Here is a 21,206-nt window from a genome sequence, read left to right as displayed (position 1 = left end):
TCCATAGACCTCAAAAAGGCCTACGACCATGTATGGCATCCCAGTCTCTTGTTTAAACTCCCGACCTACTCCCTTCCGATCAACTATGTCTGTCTGATTGCCTCCTTCTCTTCCACCGGCCCTCCTACGTTACCATCCATAACGCCGATTGCCGCACCCTCTGGGGTGTGCCCCAGGGCTCTGTCCTCTCCCCTCTCCTCTACCTCCTGTACACAGCAGATATGCCCCAATCCCCCCTCTGGTCCATCTCTTACAGTATGTCGATGAAACCGCCTTCCTTGCCCTCACTCCTACCCTTCCAACAGTCCCTACGTCTTCTCCACAATCACCTAGACCTTTTGCCACATGGTGTAACCAGTGGATCAAAATAAATCCGGTCAAGACCCAGGCAATCATCGTAGATCGTACCATTCGCTCCTTCAGGCTTCTTGATTTTTCCCTTACCATCTGCTCGTCCTGTCGGCCTCTCCCCCACCGTCACCTACCTTGGATTCACCATTGACCGTCACGTCACCTGGTTCCCTCCGCTCTGTCCAATCCAAAACCCACAATTGCATCTCCTTAAACTCCTCTCTGTTCGGAAATGGGGGTTGAACTCCTCTACTATCCTCCACACCTACAAATCCTTAATCCATCCCTTCCTCTGTTATACCAGTCCCACCTGGATATCCGCCCCCCCCCCCCAAGTCCCTCAGATCCTAAGCGCAATGCACTCTGCCTCACCTTCTGTATATGACTTCTGTCTCCCACATAGATCCTCTATGACATGATTCCTTTCCCCCATCTGCTCCTTTTCCTCGAGCATGTCTGTGTCGTCTACACCTCCCACCAACTTGATCCCCCTCATCTCCTGGTTTCTCCTCTCCTCTCCAACCCCCACCCGCTACTGCACCTTCACCATTGTGTCCCCCCCTACCCTCCACCTCTGCACCCTTCATCTCCTTTCCTGAGGTGGCTTCCATCAACTGGATGATGATCTCTCTCCTCCATTTATCCCTCCTGTCAACTATGATCCTCACCTCCCCCTCCCTCCCTCTGTCCTTTCCCAGGGCTCCTCTCCCCCCTCTTCCATCCTGTTTTTCTCCATCTACCCAATCCTTGACTCCATTCTCTCCCCCTGAGTCCTTCTTCTTTCACCTCCACTGTCTTCCCTTCTCGCATCCGCCCTGCTCCCGCCTTTTCTGTGACCTCTCCCTCCATCAGCTGCCCCCTCTTACCCCCCCCCCCATCTGTCCGGGTCCTACCCCTCCCCATACCCATACGCCTTTGTACTCTATAGTGCAGTGTTTTCTGTGCATGTTCAGTGTTGTGAGTCCCCTTTTTACAGTGCTGCAAACAGATATCAGACGGTAGCCATGTTTTCTTAATTGTGCCTGCCTATTTCCTAAGTGTTTTTACAGCATCTCTAAACTGTTTTTTATGTTTTCTTCAAAACTTTTCCGCCATGTACCAGTTTTAAACACACACCGTTTTATCACCTCTTTTTATTGTTGTCTCATTATGTTTTTTAACTTTATCCGTAGGCTGCAGAGCCCGCCCCCTCCTCTAGGGGGGGGGGGGGGAAAATCATAATACAATAAAGAAAAAACAAAAAAAGAGTAACACATAGGTATTTTCGAGAGGAAGGTATCCGAATATTGAAAATTGTCAGTTCCTAAGCTTATGCGATAGAAGAAGTGTGAGATAGAAACGTTGGTCATCGGAGGAGAAATTTGGACGAAAGCCACATTGGCTAATCGAAACTAAGTGCCCTTGAAGTGTTCCGTCTTCACTTTTTACTGCTACTTCGTTCTGGGTCTTCCTACGTCCCTTCTTCCTCCTGGCTTGTAAAGCATGGTCTGAAGTGGGATTTTCTCTACACTCAGGTATATCACAGTAGCGAAGGCGTACTGGACTTACGAATCCTGCACTAAGTTTAAATCTTGGTTATTAACATCCTAGACAGACTTTTTCCTCTGTAAAGCCATACTTTGGTGCTGTCTTCCTTCCTGAGCGAGTGCGTTCGCTGGCCGGCAGGTGGAGCTGATGTGGCACTCGCGGTCGCTGTCGCACAGCGAGCCCCTGCGGCTGGACACGAGCGGCGTGAGCGCGCCCGCCGTGCGTCGCGAGCTGTTCGCCCCCGAGGCCGCCTCTGCGTCGGGCAGGCCCGCGCCGCCCCCGCCCCCGCCGGCCCGCGGCCAGTGGCCGGCGCTGCCCTGGGCCTCGCTGTACGCCCTGGTGGCGCTGACGCTGCTGGCGCTCGCCACGCCCGCGCTCTACCTGCTGGCCGACTGCGCCTCCCGCGCCTGCAGGCGGACGCCCGCCCCCGGCGACGACAAGTGGAGTCTCATCGGCCACGAGGAGGCCGGCGTGCACACCACCGACCTGCCAGGTAACCCACAAATCCACTGCTTCTACCGCTACTAAATTCTCCAAAACCTTTATGTGCAGCTGATGCCTCGTAGCACCTAATTTTTAGGAAGAAAAGGGCATATTTAAGAAACATAAAGAACGTCTGACAAAACAAAAAATTGGAAATTTGTGGTAAGGTCTTACGGGGCCAAACTGCTGAGGTCATCGGTCCATAAGCTTACGCACTACTTAATCTACCTAACGCTCCCCATAACCGAGGGAGGACTCGAACCACCGACGGGGGTCTCCGCGCGGGCCGTGACAACTTGCCTTAGACCGCTTGGTTACCCCGCACGGCGTCTGATAAAATAATTCTTTACTAACTCCTGGTTTCGATCATATGGTCATCTTCAGATACCATCAAATTATTTAGAACAGCCTATATTGTGCCATCACATAAAATGATAGCCATTTTATGTCACTGCGTTGTTTTTTATTTTTTTTATTTTATTATTATTTATTTTATGGCCTTCATTGGACCACTGTAGTCAAAAATACAAAGTTCTAAACAAGTTGTTACAAATGGATACAATTTGGTTCGACAATAACTTAATATATTTAGGTAATATAATTATTAGAGGCTATTCTTATATGAAAGGTGTTTTGCTCTTCTGTCTGCCCAATATTTCTTCATTCTTTCAGATATTTTCTTTCTTTCTTCATCTGAGACAACTCTTCCTGTACTCCTTTTATTGATTTTCATTTGTAGTCTGCTTTGCGGGTCTTGCAGTATTCTGGTTTTCTCTGTCTTGTTTTTTAGGTCATCTACTGTAATTTGAGTTGTAAATCGGAGCTTGCTCCAACTAAGGTTGACAACCTTCGACAGTCAAAAATGGAAAGGTCACTGCGTTGTAATGACAATAACCGTAAGAAAGTTGTGATGCAGGCTGTTGTAAGTAACTGTATGATTCCTGAAGGTGTTAACAAAGTAGTTAATAAAGATTTAATCTGCAGCTCTTCGTGGATTCTGAAATATGACGTTATCCAAGTGATCAAAAATGTTTTTCCTCACTTGTATATTTATCCATGTGTGTCATGGCCGTCCCCGGCGGTGGGAAATGGGAGTGTAAAATTTATACGTTGAAAACTGAAGAAATAGCTTTACTGTGACATAAAAACTAATAAACAACAAATATAGAGCAGTCTTTGTGAAAGTGGTCATCTCTGAGATCTGTGGGGTAACATTAAATACCGTGATGCTCTGCGCCATGAATCGCTCGAGGGGCGTTCAATCAGTAATGCCACACGTTTTTTTTTTTTTCTGACAGTTTCTGTTGAAAAAAATGCAGACTTTGTTGTTGACATTGTAGAATATTCCCGCTTCAGCACTTGTATTTTTATGTTCCTATTGGTGGTGGCGTTATACGTAGCCTTCAAAATAGCGTCTGTAGCGGAGGTGCTTTCCAAGCAGTCAGCTATGACTAGGTTTCTTTTGGTGGAAAACCAGAGCATCACGGATATTCATAGGCGCTTACAGAATATGTACAGTGACCTGGCAGAGAACAAAAGCACGTTGAGTCGTTGGGCCAGACGTCTGTCAACATCGCTATAAGGTGCCGTAAATCAGTCCGACCTCCCGCGTGCCGGCAGTTGTGTTTCCGGTTATGTAGGAACGTCGAGGCACTCCCATTCAGAGAGATCGTCGGATCACAGACACCTCGCGGCTCAACTAGATGTCTCTTTTGGTAATGCTGACATACTCGTCCACCAGCTGGGATACTGAAAGGCGTGTGTGTGTGTGTGTGTGTGTGTGTGTGTGTGTGTGTGTGTGTCCGCTGGGTTCTACGCCACCTGACAGAAGATCATAAACAGCTACTATTGACGATCTGTGCGGAAGTCGTTAAGAGGCTGATGGTGACAACTTTTTATCGAACATCGTCACAGGCGATGGCATGTGGGTTCATCTCTCCCACCCGGAAAGAAATCCATGGAGTGGCGCCACACCACCCTGTCCTCCAAAGATAAATACCAAAGCCGCACCCTCAGCTAGTAAAGTCGTAGTTGCGGTCTTCCGAGACTGTTGTTGTTGTTGTCTTCAGTCCAGAGACTGGTTTGATGCAGCTCCCCGTGCTGCTCTATCCTGTGCAAGCTTCTTCATCTCCCAGTACTTACTGCAGCCTACATCCTTCTGAATCTGATTAGTGTATTCATCTCTTGGTCTCCCTCTACGATTTTTACCCTCCACGCTGCCCTCCAGTGCTAAATTGGTGATCCCTTGATGCCTCAGAACATGTCCACCAACCGATCCCTTCTTCTAGTCAAGCTGTGCCACAAATTTCTCCTCTCCCTAATTCTGTTCAGTACCTCCTCATTAGTTATGTGATCTACCCATCTAATCTTCAGCATTATTCTGTAGCACCATATTTTGAAAGCTTCTATTCTCTTCTTGTCCAAACTATTTATCGTCCATATTTCACTTCCATACATGACACTTAAATCTATACTCGATGTTAACAAATTTCTCTTCTTCAGAAACGCTTTGCTTGCCATTACCAGTCTACATATTGTAAATCCTCTCTACTTCGACTATTATCAGTTATTTTGCTCCCCAAATAGCAAAACTCATTTACTACTTTAAGCATGTCATTTCCGAATCTAATACCCTCAGCGTCACCCTATTTAATTCGACTACATTCCATTACCCTCGTTTTGCTTTTGTTGATGTTCATCTTATATCCTCCTTTCAAGACACTGTCCATTCCGTTCAACTGGTCTTCCAGGTCCTTTGCTGCCTCTGACAGAATTACAAAGTCATCGGCGAACCTCAAACTATTTATTTCTTCTCCATGGATTTTAATTCCTACTCCGATTTCTTCTTTTGTTTCCTTTACTGCTTGCTCAATATACAGATTGAATTACATCAGGGATAGGCTACAATCTTGTCTCACTCCCTTCCCAACCACTGATTCCCTTTCATGCCCCTCACCTCTTATAACTGCCATCTGGTTTCTGTACAAATTGTAAATAGCCTCTCGCTCCCTGTAGTTTACCGCTGCCACCCTCAGAATTTGAAAGAGGGTGTTCCAGTCAACATTGGCAAAAGCTTTCTCTAAATCTACAAATGCTAGAAACGTAGGTTTGCCTTGGACTATGGAGAGGTTATTCTAATTGATGTCCGTCGTCATGGTGCAACGATCAATTCTGAAGTGTAGTGCTCTGTTCTCAGGGAACTGAAGAACCGACATCAGCATGTTTGGCGCCACAAAAATGCAAACGAACTTGTCCTTCTACATGACAACGCAAGTAGCTCACGAAACGTACTGGTCCGTTATTGCTCATCCACCCTGTAGCACTTCCCGACTTTCATCTGTTTGGCCCAGTGAAGAGTGCACTCCATGGGAAGCTCAACGTGGATGATGGGGAGGTTATTGATGGAGCAAGACGTTAGTTCCAACGTCGACCAGTAGAGAACTACCATTGTGGTCATATAGGTCCTGGGGTAAGACCGTCGTACTCATCAGAGGTTATGTTGAAAAATAGGGTTTTGTAGCGAAAAGAGTGGGGAATAATAAGGTGTATTGGAATCCTGAATAAAATCAAGGTGCTTTCAGAAAAAAAATGTGTTGCACTACTGCCGACCGAAGTGGCCGTGCGGTTCTAGGCGCTGCAGTCTGGAACCGCGAGACCGCTGCGGTCGCAGGTTCGGATTCTGCCTCGGGCATGGATGTGTGTGATGTCCTTAGGTTAGTTAGGTTTAACTAGTTCTAAGTTCTAGGGGACTAATGACCTCAGAAGTTGAGTCCCATAGTGCTCAGAGCCATTTTTTTGTTGCAATACTTATTGAAAGCTCCTCGTAACATAGTCAGCTACTCTTTGGCATGCTGTCCTCATTGTAGTCGAGACGCTGCTGGTCAGTTCTGTCCCACTCTTCGACGGCGACTCATTCCGAGGCCACTTAAAGCAGTCTGTACTAACACTGCCCGAGAGGGCGCGTGCGCTGCCGGGTGCCCCTCAGCTGTGGCGCTATAATCGAGGGGGCGTAACAAGGTCCTTAACGGCGGGCAACTCCCTTGCCAGGTTTCAAATGCGTAAAGCAAACGGCTGAAGGCGAAAACAATGGCCTACACAACTCTAGCGACAATGAAACATTCCCACACAGACAAGCTCCCGTTACGTGATTGGCTCAGGCACGCGCGCGAAACTGCCATGCTCAGCCCACGGCATTATCTCGACTAAGTATAGGCAACGCACCAGGTGGCTCTGTTCCACGCATTCTCAGCATGTGCGAATAACTTGGTCAACCCTGCCCGCGTGTGTTCAGCCAGAACAAAACTGTCACGTGCTGCGACCTGACAGCCCTGCCCATACTTCAGCTGTTTACCCGTCCCAGCGCAACTGCTACCTGTGAGTGCCCAGCTGCCCACCTAGGGGCAGGCGAACTGGAACAGCGTGAACGAGAGTGTGACGACAAACCTCTAGGGCCTAATGGTATCACACAGTCTGCTTCACGTCAGCAGGTACTGCATGCGATTCCTCTCTGCTGATTCCTGCTCCCTGCAGGAAAGCACTCTAGAGGTGGCTGTGGTGTGGTCTCGAAAGAAAACGTGCATCATAGAAATGTTGACTGCAGGGCTGGTAGATTACATCCTGATACTGCACAGTCCTCATTTATACCCGATAGCCATGAGAGCTGTCCAACATCTGTACATAGTACGAGCCCGGTATGTCATTGACTAATCTCATGGCTGCACTCGCGGCAGTGTAGCCCTGAGACCTTCATTGCCACATAGCCGACTCCAGACTGCTCTACAACAATCGTTATGCTTCAGAAAAATCCTGCACTCCCCGGTGAAGAAATACCGACTCCGTAATTACCCGTTCCTATCTCTTGCACCCCTTCTTCGCGCGCCACAGTACTAGGTGCTTAACAGTTAACTTTAATGAACCCCAAGAGGCCACACTGACTGACTGGATTAGGTTCCTTTCATATTACGCCTATATAATAACCCCATACTTTGCCACCATATTCTACCGCTCACGCGACGAAAGATCCTTACCTAAGGACTGCATAATTGTACAAGTCACGCCAGTACATAAGAAATGAAATAGGAATAATTGTCTGGATTAGGGTTCCATATCACTGACATCGGTTTGCAGCAAGATTTTGGTTCATATAGACCTCTACCGTGATCGAAAATTACGTATAACCTCCGACAAAATTATATATTCACACAATTCGGATTCAGAGGATCTCGCTCGTCGTGAATCACTCTTTATTGTTATGAAATAGTATAAGGATCATCGAGTTAAACAGAAGTGATACATGATGTTCCCCAAAGAAGTGTTAAGGCCCTCTGCTGTTCTTAACGTTTGTAAATGAAGATCAATCTGAACAGTCATCTTAGGTTGTTTGGAGGCAATGCTGCCAATTATCGTTTAGTAAAGTCATCAGAATGTGAGGACCAACTCCAAACGATGTAGACAAGATAGATGTATGGATACAAAGCTTTTCGCAGCAGCGTCCACGCGTAAAAATTTATCGGTTCACTTGCCGCGTAATATTCGGTAAAAATTACAAGGTTTCGATGATATCCACCACCGCCTTCGTCAGGGACTAAAACTGACTGTCGTGAGCTGGCAAGGTTCCGTCTTTTATATCGTAAGAACGGCATCCGGTCGACTGGATTACGTCATTAAGGCGCGTACAGAGGTGTTACGCTCTGCGTACGTAGACTTCGCTCGCGCTCTGTATCAGGCGTTGTTACAGTGTCATGCATCGCAACAGGCGGTGAACTGCGGGAAGTACAGAATTCTCCTGTGTTTTTTTTTTCCTTGTCAAGTGCACTCTTCCATGCATGGGCTAAGTGATAAACGACTGATGGAACAGCTATGGGTTATTAGACGGACGACTGGACCACTCTGTGTACAGAACACCGACTGATACGGATATGTATCCGAAGCTTTCACCATCCAACTCTGAAAAGAGCTACTCTGAACACATTAGTAACAGAGCCAGACGTGTTTCGTACAAGGATCACCTGGGTTCCGAGATTATGCACGACGGTGTTCAAAAGCACCAGGCATCCTGTCAGTGACATCAGAACAACGCATTGAGAAAACCAAGACACAACTCCTTTCCAACAAGCCAAAAGGACCAACACATGCCGCGGCTTCTATTCTGCAGTGCAACAACTACCAAAATAGGTGAAGTCCTAAACAGGCAAGGAATCAGAACACTCTTCCTGCCTCCCAGAAAAATTAAAGAAATGTTGCGACCAGTTAAAGGGTAGCCTCGAATTGACAGCGCCGGGAATTTGTAACATGCTATGTGAGGGTAGCAAGAATCAAGTGGGTCAGTCTATACGGGCGGTTGCCGATCGTTGGATCAAGCATCATCTTACGTACAATAATTTGGATAGATTAGTGATGACAGAGCACAAGCTATTAAGTAAACACAAGATCTCGTTTAAAGAAACTAGAATACTGGTTCACGCTTCGAACTAATGGGACTCTGTTGAAAACTGACTCTTTGAAAACAACTTCAATAGAGACTATGCCCTTCGCAAGGCCTGGAAGCGTGTACTTGACAAGAATAAAACACAGAGGAATAATTCCCCTCAGTTCACTGCCTGATGCAATGGATAGTGATGCAAGCAATGTTAGATAGAGAGTGCAAGCAAAGAAAGTCTACGGACATAGTGCCCAGCCTCTGTACGCGCTATGCAGAAAATCGGATGCCGTTCTGGGGGGAGGGGGTATAGGACTGAGAATCTAGCCAACTCACGACACTCAGGTTTAGTCCCTGATAAGGATGATGCTGGATCTCATCGAAAGATTGGAATTTTATCTCTAATTGACGTGGCAAGTGAACTGAGAAAGATATCTGTATCTTGCGAAAAGTGTCAATCGATTTCAAAAACTGAAAACTGTGTGGTCATCCGCATGAGTACTAAACGGAATGCATTACTTTTCGATTACACGATAACCCGCCGATTCAGCTAAATATCCTGAGTACAATTACGGAGAACGTAAACTGCAACGATCACAGAGGAAATATGGGGAAGGAGAACCAAAAACTGCCTTTTTTTATATTCAGGACACTTAGACGATGCAACGAACCCACTGACACTGCCCAAGCTACGCATGTCCGTGCGTAGACAGGATTGTCGGAAGACATCAGTAAAGTCAAAGAAGGGCAGTTGTAATGAACTGTTACGAAACAGGGGAGAGTGTGTATCAGATATACACTACTGGTCAATAAAATTGCTACACCACGGAGATGACGTGTTACAGACGTGAAATTTAACCGACAGGAAGAAGATGCTGTGATATGCAAATGATTAGCTTTTCAGAGCATTCACACAAGCTTGGCGCCGGTGGTGACTCCTACAACGTGCTGACATGAGGAAAGTTTCCAACCGATTTCTCATACACAAACAGCAGTTGACCGGCGTTGCCTGTTGAAACGTTGTAGTCATGCCTCGTGTAAGTAGGATAAATGCGTACCATCACGTTTCCGACTTTGATAAAGGTCGGATTGCAGCCTATCGCGATTGCGGTTTATCGTATCGCTACATTGGTGCTCGCGTTGGTCGAGATCCAGTGACTGTTAGCAGAATATGGAATCGGTGTGTTCAGGAGGGTAATACGGAACGCCGTGCTGGATCCCAAGGGCCTCGTATCAGTAACAGTCGAGATGACAGGCATCTTATCCGCTTGGCTGTAACGGATCGTGCGGCCACGTCTCGATCCCTGAGTCCACAGATGGGGACGTTTACAAGACAACAACCATCTGCACGAACAGTTCGACGACGTTTGCAGCAGCATGGACTATCAGCTCGGAGACCGTGGCTGCGGTTACCCTTGACGCTGCGTCACAGACAGGTGCGCTTGCGATGGTGTACTCAACGACGAACCTGGGTGCACGAATAGCAAAACGTTATTTTTTCGGATGAATCCAGGTTCTGTTTACAGCATCATGATGGTAGCATCCTTGTTTGGCGACATCATGGTGAACACACATTGGAAGCGTGTATTCGTCACCACCATACTGGCATATCACCCGGCGTTATGGTACGGTGTGCCATTGGTTACATGTCTCGGGCACCTCTTGTTCGCATTGACGGTGATTTGAACAGTGGACGTTACATTTCAGATGTGTTACGACCAGTGGCTCTACCCTTCATTCGGTCCTTGCGAAACCCTACATTTCAGCAGGATATTGCACGACCGCATGTTGCAGGTCCTGTACGTGCCTTTCTGGATACAGAAAATGTTCGACTGCTGCCCTGGCCAGAACATTCTCCAGATCTCTCACCAATTTAAAACGTCTGGTCAATAGTGGCCGAGCAACTGGCTCGTCACAATACGCCAGTCACTACTCTTGATGAACTGTGGTATCGTGTTGAAGCTGCATGGGCAGCTGTACCTGTACACGCCATTCAATCTCTGTTTGACTCAATGCCAGGCGTATCAAGGCCGTTATTACGGCCAGAGGTGGTTGTCCTGGGTACTGATTTCTCACCCAAATTGCGTGAAAGTGTAATCACATGTCAGTTCTAGTATATTTGTCCAATGAATACCCGTTTATCATCTGCATTTCTTCTTGGTGTCGCAATTGTAATGGCCAGTAGTGTAATACGCGAATTGCGGAGGCAGTCATTAGAACAAAGGCGTTTTCCGTTGCCGTGAGATCTTTTCACGAAATTTCAATCATCAACTTTCTCCATCGAATTAGAAAATATTCTGTTCACGCCAATCTTCGTAGGGAGAACTGATGAATGTATTTAAAAGAAAAGAATTCAGAGCTCCGTCGGGAAGAGTGAAGTGCTCTTTTTTCACATACCTTTGTCGTAAGTGTGGTAGTGAAACGGTGTGAATGTGGTTCTGGTTCGATGAACCCTATGTCATGTACTTAAGCTTTATTTGCAGCATAGCTGTAGGTGAAGACGATGGCATGCTGTCTGGGTTGACGAACACTACCAGTGTCTCCAAAAGCTATCCCGTGGTTGAGTTGCGTTCTCTTTGCTCCACCTGTGAGCTATAGTTTGTAGTAAACGTCGTCAGCTGGTGTTGTTGATGTTGTTGACCGCGGGAAACCTCTGAGAAACAGAGCTTCAGTGTCGTGTGTCTCCTAAGACCTGCTGAATAGTCTGAGAGGTATACTCTAGTTCTTGACGTAAAGTGACAATGTGCTCGTGGTCTAACCTTTAAGTGGCACTCCGAAGCATGTTAACAAACAGAACACTGTACACGAAACGGCACTTTTCCGTTAAAGATTAAAGACAAAGAGCGCTTTAGTGAACTGGACTGAGAAAGCATGCTGTTTTACTGTCAACTACATATTTTCTGTGGTGAGGGTACTGAGAATGTGTGGTTAACAGAGTACTGAGAATGTGATTTGTGGTCAAAAGAATGGCTAAGATTTGAGAGTGGTGAAATATTTTATCTTCCGAGCGGTTTATTAAATTTAGATCTCTGTGCTTTGAGAGGAGCGAAAAAAATCGAACGAATATATGTCCAGTCCACAAAAGGTTCTGATTTACAAACGTTTGAGACTACCCGGAGTGGGATGGGTGACAGGAATCTCTTGTGTCTTTTTATAGAACGATGCCCTCTGCTAAGAATCGCATCAGTTTGTCTCTAGCCAGACGTAGGCATTGGATCCTAACTGCGACAGTGATGCACGAACTCTGAGCAAGTACTTTTTAAAACTAGATTAAAAGTAGATTCTAGAATCCAGTCTTCCACGTTTCAGTAGTCATTTTAAAGAGCTTTTCCAGTAACAGCTTTTGTGGTTAGGGCGGCTTGTCGAAAACTACTACGACAGATACACTCTATATTTTCGCAGAAGTTATCTGCATGTATCGCACTTTATTCCTTCAAATGGAGAACGCGTTTCGGCAGATTGCATCATCAGATCAAAAATTTAAAGAAACAGTACATCTTGTTACGTCAAATAGGAGGGGACTTCAAAAATTAAGTTACACATTGTTGTGGCAGGCTAAGTAACGTTGATTCGATGCTGCACTACGCTTCAAGCAGACACAGACACGTGGCACTGTTTCCATCACAGAAAAAATGCCTTGTGGTCTCTATTTTTCTAGGAGTGCTAGTTTTCCAAGGTATGCAGGAGAGCGCTTGGGGAGTTTTGGAATGTAATTAAGGGGAGACTGGCATAAGAGAAGCATTGAAAATGAGTTGTGAAATATGCCAGAACAGCTAGGTCGCTAAGTGCATTGCCTGCTGAAGGCAAGGCTCCAGGTTCCAGGCGGGACACAATTTTATTCTACCAGGAATTTTTAAAACATCTCTCACCCCCGCCGCAGAGTGACACATTCATTCTACCTTTAAATCCCTTTATCCAGCCAATGCCGTCCGAGAACTAGTGTGGCACTTCTCCGATCACACAGAGAACATGAATATCGGCTGTTATTACTATGGGGTCACCACTCTCAAAAGGAGGAATCTGTGTACCCATTCCGTCTGTGTCTTGTGTACATTGCGTGGTCAAACGTGATAAGATTTTAAAAGTATTTGCAAATCATGTAACTGATGCGGAGTAGGGAACCAGCCCATTGTTTACCTCTGTGGATGTGGAAAACCACCAAAAAACCACAACCAATCTGGCCGACACGAAACGAACACTTGAACTCACTCACCTATCTGGATGGGTGTCGTTCTTCCCGCTGGAGCTTTCTTTCTTTTTTAGCATCTGGAACGTCAGTACTGGTTTTTCGTGGTCACAACTACAAACAGAGCTTTTGATAAGTTGAGTGTAAGGAACGATGACCAGAACTACCAAAATCTGGAAGTTCTCCAACGTGCGCATTTATCAAGGTGCTTCATGCTTCTCGTGAAAAATCGCACTAGTTTGTCGTTATCTTCGCACCCAAGCAACTGCAGTATTTCGGGAGGTTATTTACTCATATAGCTCAATATTCCTGGTCTCATTTGAACGTTATGGATTATACTCAGCCACTAGACGTACACCTTGACGGAACTAGCTAGAAAACAGAAAACGGCTCAATGATTCGTCATTATACCCATAATAATTACCGTTTTTTTCTATTGAGAGTATCCGTCTAGTAGTATACTCCTATATTCAGTTGCGAACTGTAGCGTATACATCCTTAGATCATTGCAGATTGGTGACAAAATGGAAGCAAGAACTTAATTTCTTAATTGTGAACTTCACATTTACTCTTGTCATAGACTCGTAAATGAATAGCGATGCATGCCTGCTCTGATGTACCTCCTGAGAGAGTAATTTATCTTTTCTTCCAATCTGTCCCCAGATTCACGGCAGCACATTCTACAAGAGACGCTTCACGAATCGAAGAGGCCACTCGAAGTGCAAGCTTGACTCCTCTGACCTCAACTCTGGTGAGGGCTGTCAGCTGGAATTCAGCTGAACTACTGAGGAGTGTCTGGAACCACGTCTAGTCAACTACTTCGAGCGTTTTCTCATTAGTGGACGCCGATAGAATGGAAGGATTCCTCCTGTACATATTACCATAGGCTTCGTTTTAGTGATTGTGTTGTGTATAACCTTTTCAGACAGAAAAAAGACAAAATACACCATTGTAAAGTGATTGGTATGTGAGTGACTTGAATGCTTTGCTTATGATGGATTAGCATGGACTGCCAAAATATAGAACAAAGTTTTCAGTGCTGAGCTGCAATGTGCAAGTGTTCTTTCAAGGAAAATTGTTCTACTGATGTCGATTGTAGATAACTGGTAATGCAATGCGTGAACTTAGCAGACTTTATGTTTGTGAGAGGTGTTTGTTGTATAAATTGTATATCTAATGAGATTGACACTGTTTATTAATTGTTTTGTATTACCTCTCGAATGAGAACTAGAAGCATGGTCACTGTTCCAAAACATCACAAATTACATTGCAGAATGAACATTATTCGCAATTTTCCTGCTTACAGAGAGTAACATTCACTTTCTGGACTCCTAGCAAAATTCTTCTGCATATTTTTGCTGTGTTATCTTATTAATAGGGAATGTAATCTTCTGATTTCCTTAGTGTCATTGTTAAATGTATGGTACTGAACACTGTCATAAAATCCTATAACTTACAGTTAATTTCTTACAGACATGTAATGCCTGAGAAAGAAAACATAAGTGAACTGTTTTCTACATGCTCTCTTCAATAAAACTTTTTTACAATATTATTCAATTATTTAACATTCATTCACCAGGTCTCATAAATTTGAAAACAAGAATTTCAGTTTTTTTGTAGACAAAGAATTACTTATGAACAAACTGCACCGCAGATAACACAAGAGACAAAATGGAACAAAACTATTTAGTAACAACAGTAGTTCTAAAAGGACAAAAAAGATGACTAGTATTTTGCATTGAACCATTAATACATAATATGATGACAGACCAGTTCTAACAACTACACAATGATCCAGTATATTATCGAGAGTGTGTGACCTTTAGAAGACTAGTAGGAACAAACCTTAGATCCTTTCACATGTTTGATAATGCCATTAGACTCCGAAGACAGTCTTAAATATGAAAAAGGTGATTCAAGGAATTGGTGATGTCCTGTTCAAAGGAACCATATTGGTATTAGCATAGTAGGCACAAAAATACTTAAGGAAAACCTTTAATTCAGCCTTGAAATCAACGTTGTCCATGGGACTTTCAACATATTCCACCAGGCAGGTGAAAATGAATACAAACATGTATCTCACTCTTTCCTCTAAAAATGCAAAGTCACTGAATTATACCCACATATTTGAATAAAGAATCAAATTTAAAGCAACTAATAACAGTAATGAATGTATAAATCACAAAACTGTCCGGATATCACATACTTTGAAGAGGTCTCTGCAGAATGCTGTAGAAATGACACCAAGTGTAATTCTTATAATGCAGGTCTCTATTCATAAAATACTATTGCTGTGAGTTGCTATGTTGCCTAATGGATACACCCTAAGTAGTAACTTCTCTAACCAGTATTCCACATGAGCAAACCAACTGCAGCTTTACCTGTTGTTGCTTGTACCTTAGTTAACTGGGCTATACTCAGCTCCATTTAAAAATAATAGCTCAGTAATGTTGTAGGGTTGAGCTACACTTTCATGCCCTGCAGGTAACATGTGGCAAATAATAACATGAATTTGTGATGCTGCAACCAAAGAGTTTATGCATCAGATAAAAGAGTGAATTAATAAAATAAATAGTAACACTGAATAACAGATAAATGAATATTTAATTAAAAAAAGGTTCTACTCTAGGCTCTGAAATTGATGTAGATGTTGCCAAAGACTTCTGTTGAATGATATTTTTCCAAGAAGGGATTTCGAAATAAATGGAAAGTGCTCATATGATAACCAGATACATTACAGACAGTTGGCAGTTGACAGCTAGAGTGCTGACACCAAAGTTTTCAGATAACCTGTGTAGCCAGCTATGCTGGCCACTGATGCAATATATAGAGGGATAGTGTCAACCCCTTCCACATCAACTACAGCCTGAAAATAGCCCACTGAAGCATCGAAACTGTTTGCAGCAAAATAAATAAAAGGACATCTGTAGGCTTTTTATTTTCTCAGAATAGTAAACGGCCATCATCCCAAAGACCTCCTGTCCAAAGGATGGACATATAAAAAGAATAATAACCATATTAAATGCAGCAAAGTTGGGCTGAGAGCATTATGAAAATGGTAGCAGAATCCCCAAGATAAACAGTCATCCAGACTTTCTAAAACTAAGTCCATTCTATGATCAAAGTACACGAAATTTTCTACAGTGCAGAATAATTCGTACTTCAGCATGACAGTTGATACAATAACACATAACAGATAATGAGTAGATACTCATACTCTGTATGTTCTCAATTCTTGAATTCAAGTGGAGAAGTAAGAGTACTGTAACAGACATTCATTGTCTGAAATCACTCACCCAAGTGACCAAACCATACTTGTTCCCTCAGGCATGTCCTCCTTCTTCCAAAACTATTGTAAATGTGTGTAGAATTCCTCCCTTTGATGCACACTTGGAAGGGTTCTGCCTCCACATGACTCCAGCAGTATTCTACCATTATCTACATATCAATTGGCTGTTGACCATCCGTACCAAAAATACATCGTTCTTACATTCTACAGACATGGATTTGACTCAGCTTCACCACTTCCTGCACTAAACAAACATATTACAACAATATATCAATAAAGGACTTTTATAACCTTTGGTCACATTCAGAACATTCACAATAACTATAAGTAAGGTTTATTCACAAATAAATAAGCTAGTGTTCTTGTACAAGACTGTTCACACTAAATAAAAACATAATGTCAAATACTGTTTAAACAATTATCTATATCTGCCTGATAGAAGTGTCTTTTATTACTCTTTTCAATGATGACGTCAGCAGAAACATAGACCACTTTTAAATTACCACAGTTTTTAATATCTGTTGCAATCAACATTTAAACAAATTTGCAAAAATAGGAACACATTCCTTAAATAACGACACAAGTATGACGAGATAAGAGGTATTCATGCTGCATTCAATTGCTGTGTTATTGTAGAGGATACAATGTTCTGACAAAAAGTTGCATAAAGGAAAAGGTACAAACACATAATAAGTTAGGGAATAAACTAGCAGAAGAAAATGCACCTATCAGCGCCCAAAAATGGGAATATGTTCCTGTTTATTTAAAAGGCTCTTACTGAAGAGTGGGGTACCAGCTGCCTCATTCTCTCTTCCTCTGTACCTTTACAAATTTTCACAAAAATTTTGACATGCAAACATACTTGCACTATTTTTTAGTGTGGAACTCACCTTGAACTCCTACAAGCTTCCCTAACTATAACTCATTCCCAACCACTAGTGCATTTCTGTAAATTTCTTGTACCAATACACTACCAGTCACCCTCACTCACTCACTGATTCAGCCCAACTCATTGTCTTGGAAATATCCCCCAGGCTGTGGCTAAGCCATGTCTCCGCTATATCCTTTCTTTCAGGAGTGCTAGTTCTGCAAGGTTTGCTGGAGAGCTTCTGTAAAGTTTGGAAGGTAGGAGATGAGGTACTGGCAGAAGTAAAGCTGTGAGTACTGGGCGTTAGTTGTGCTTCGATAGCTCAGATGGTAGAGCACTTGCCCGCGAAAGGCAAAGGTCCCGAGTTCGAGTCTTGGTCGGGCACACAATTTTAATCTTCCAGGAAGTTTCCTTGTCATTAGTTCTTTGTGGGTCTCTGACATTCTCTCCTGTGTCACAGCCACGATCAACTTCAATCTGTCCTACTACTACAGTCCCCTTGTCTCCCCTTGCTCTCTCTCTTACTGCTAATATCTCATTCCTACCTTTCTACTGCTGCTGTCTTTTCTCAGTGTCATATCTCTCTCTTTCCCATTGTCACTGTCACACACTCTGACTCTGGTTATCACTGGCTTTCACCCACTTCCACTATTTCTTTCTCTTTATTCCTCCAGCCCCCCCTCCCCCCCCCCCCTGTCCCCCCGACATGACGCTTTCATTCTTTTCCTACCATTCTTCAACAACCAAGTCCCACTGCGACTGTGTCCCTCGCATTCTCTCACACTACCATTGCCTCCTTCACTCTTCCTACAACACAACTACTGTCTAATATGTTCCAAGATTTATTACTTTTCCGTCTCTCTGACACTGCGCTGTCTTCTTCTCTGTCAGCGTAAAAAAGTGTGAATTTGTTCACAAGCCAGCTTTTTGCAAAATCTTTAAAGGCTGTGTGGAAGGTAGAATGAGGCAATTGGCACCAAACTTTTCACTCAAAGTCTCTTAAATGAACACGAACATATTCGCTTTTCTTGTACTCCAAAAGCATTTTTCCGCTGGTTCCCTTCTTCTCCCTGGTGCAGCGGAGCGTGTAACTCATATGGAATATATATATATATATATATATATATATATATATATATATATATATATATATATATATACTGGCCAGTAAAATTTAGATAGTTCACTTACATGAAATTGAAATAACGCAGAACTAATGTTATACCACACACCAGATTTTACTTGCACAAACATTTTGCATGTGTTTCATTACTACAGTATGAGGTTCCCAGATGATAATGGGTACACTTTACAGCGTACTTCACCATGCTTCGTCACTTTATAAACTACGTTTTCGCCTAACACAGGCTTTTATGTGCGTACTTTAAATAAACAAGAAGGAAAATTTGAACCTCTGTATCTTATTTATTGTATACATTTTGCCTCATACCGGATTTTACGTGTGTAAGTAGGGTAATTTATAACCTCTGTATCCTGGAAATGGATTAAGCCATCAAGAAAATTTTCAAGGCAGTTGGTGAGCGAGGTTTTAAGTATGTATCGTAAGAATTTCAACTGCTTGCTGTGCATAAAATCCTCGGTTGTGATTTGGTCCTCTGGTGACGGCGAAGATGTAACAAAAGAAAACCCATTTTGAGGGGTTTTCCGAGAAACTGCCCAAGAACTAATGCTGCCTCCATAAGTCGCATAAACCCACCGTATATCACATCAAATGCAAAAGGAACCAACTCATTTGCTCCATTTGCCTAAGGAGGAGGAAGTGTGTAATATTCATATTTTAACCCTGTAGTGTAGACAATCCTTCTGTTGGGTATGCATTTGATTCCTAGGCCAAGGGCTATGCAAAGCATTTGACCCCACCTTTTATCACTAACAGAAGCCGAGGTACGGGCACCATAGAATCCCTTTCTTATGCATAGCGCATATTAGGTATGCATGCTGTCGCGTACATACTGATTAGATAAAACTTAGTGGCTTTTCAGGATGATAGCTGTAGTCAATGCTATGATCTGAGATACGTGTGATGAAATCGCCCTAAGCATCTATTGTAGCCAAAAGAGTGGGGAATAGTATGGAGTTTGGGAAGCCTGAAAAAAACCTGCTTCCAAAAAAGAAAAAAAAAAGATGTTGCACTACTTATTGAACGCTCCTCATATAAATGTAGGTTTACAGTTTTTGAACCTATCTTCTAAAAGAAGTAAGGGGCTGTGTTCCTTCGCGTGTTCCTACATTTATCTGGAGCCCAAATTCACTTTCTTCAACTTCCATCTCTACCAGATTTTTCATTCTTCTAATGTGTAGGAACTACGTGGTCTGTACGTAGACATGTAATGTCACATCCCTCCAGAAACATACCAAGGAATTTTCGAATTCATGCCACATAGAATCGCTACTGTACTGTGTTCCAGAGGTGATCAACGCACTTATATGCAAACTGTCACATTATTTGGAATCATCAGTTCATCTTCTCCACATGACCGATAACACATCTGAAGATAACCAATGTAAGCCGAAACTGAGCACGAAAATAAACAGTTGTGATTAATATTTCCCTAACTTTTTCCCTCAAAAGAATTTGTGTGTATTACAACTATTATTACTCGTAAAATTCTTAAATTATTCACGGTGTCGAATTAATTTGTAGACCAGGAAAAATAATATAGCGGGCACTTCCATTTTACAATACTAACTACCATCATTAAGCGATCCTACGATCAAAAAGTCACAATAAATAATAAAAAACATTCTATAATAATCTTTTCAAAATATTTTTCTCTGTAACATCTAACGTATGGTATAAGGCGCAGCCTTAAAATATAGGGAGTTGATTGCCCCCGGAGCGCATGCAAGTGTGTCAGTAACTAAAAGTAGAGGTCAACAGAAACCCAACTGCGACCACAGGATGTAAGAGTGCCCCCTTCGCACAGATACTTTTTTTTTAATTTCCTAAAACGTGTCACAATGTAAGAAATATCTAAAACAAGAATCGCCTAAAATATGGAACTTAAGGAGATAAATAATAAAATATAAGGAAGGGAAAAATCCCTATTGTTACAGAGAAAGGCTAAAAAACACATCTAAGTTGCTATGTTTCCAGCCACTTTTTGTTCGTACACAGCGCATACTACTGTAAAACAACGATATGATCACGAATCTTCTAATGAAGTCTGTGTTATAAATAGTAACAGAATAATTTACATAGAAAGTTTTGAGGAAGAGACATGTGGCACTGTCGAGAGCTCCGTCGTACACCGGATGCAGCTGAGATAAGCAGGTAAGTGGAAGTGTGGTCACCGATCGTCAGCTGACAATTGCGGAGTAACACTTAACCGCACTGTGCCATTATTCTCTGTGGACGATAGATATCCGTTCTGTATAATTTTGGTTTTCAACAGTTTTGCTGTACGGCGATTCTATAAATCCACGTAAAAACCAAAATTTAAACACATATTACAAAAACAAGTTAACTACAGTGTGATACGTACCATCTTCCTGGATTTAGCCTGTCTCTCCGTAAGTTCGCTATTTTCCAGTTGACTGAAATGTGGGTAGTTATGTTGGACTGCTCTGTCTGTGAGAGAGAAATGTCTGCGCCAAATAATGTTAAGGCCAAATGTGTTTACATGGACCTCAGTTCGAACGCGAAATGAGAAACGAAACTAATGCATGCGACCGTGGCTCGCTATGTTTTTGACAACGAAAAACTGTAATGTATTGACAACTTAATGACTTGTACATTGCCGTGCGGTGACCGCGGCCATGTCACGGATTGCACGGCCCCTCCCGCCGGACGTTCGAGTCCTCCCTCGTGCATGGGTATGTGTGTTGTTCTTAGCATAAGTTAGTTTAAATAGTGTGTAAGTCTAGGGACCCATGCCTCAGCAGTTTGATCCCTTAGGAATTCACACACATTTCACTTGTACGTTGTTACCCTTAAGGTTGTTGGGAGCCATCAAGGACGCTCCAAGATTGGAAAGCAGAGACACAATACAGAGAGCAAGCAAGAGTGTTAGCGTTTAGGTTACCGCAGCTAAACGGTATCATTAGAGACCTGCAAACTGCA

At 43.3% G+C, this 21,206-nt stretch overlaps 1 protein-coding gene and 1 long non-coding RNA gene across 2 annotated transcripts in view; both read left to right on the top strand.

The window, feature by feature from the left end:
- The window catches only part of LOC126095576 (uncharacterized), a gene marked incomplete at its 3' end in the record, with an annotated part of 182,393 nt that extends 180,197 nt beyond the window's left edge, over positions 1–2,196 (top strand). The window contains exon 7 of the mRNA XM_049910352.1: positions 2,017–2,196. Coding sequence (XP_049766309.1) covers positions 2,017–2,196 — 180 coding nt within the window. The remainder of the gene's footprint in view (positions 1–2,016) is intronic.
- A 3-nt stretch (positions 2,197–2,199) lies between these two features.
- LOC126095116 (uncharacterized) lies at positions 2,200–14,517 on the top strand. The gene is made up of 2 exons (XR_007521910.1): positions 2,200–2,371; positions 13,629–14,517. It is a non-coding gene; the product is annotated as an uncharacterized LOC126095116 (long non-coding RNA).
- Positions 14,518–21,206: the final 6,689 nt, after the last annotated feature.

This window comes from Schistocerca cancellata, chromosome 8, assembly GCF_023864275.1.
Source record: "Schistocerca cancellata isolate TAMUIC-IGC-003103 chromosome 8, iqSchCanc2.1, whole genome shotgun sequence".
Taxonomy (NCBI): Eukaryota; Metazoa; Arthropoda; class Insecta; order Orthoptera; family Acrididae; genus Schistocerca; species Schistocerca cancellata.
The sequence above is the reverse complement of the archived record's forward strand: the minus strand, read 5'-3'. Positions and strand labels throughout refer to the sequence as shown.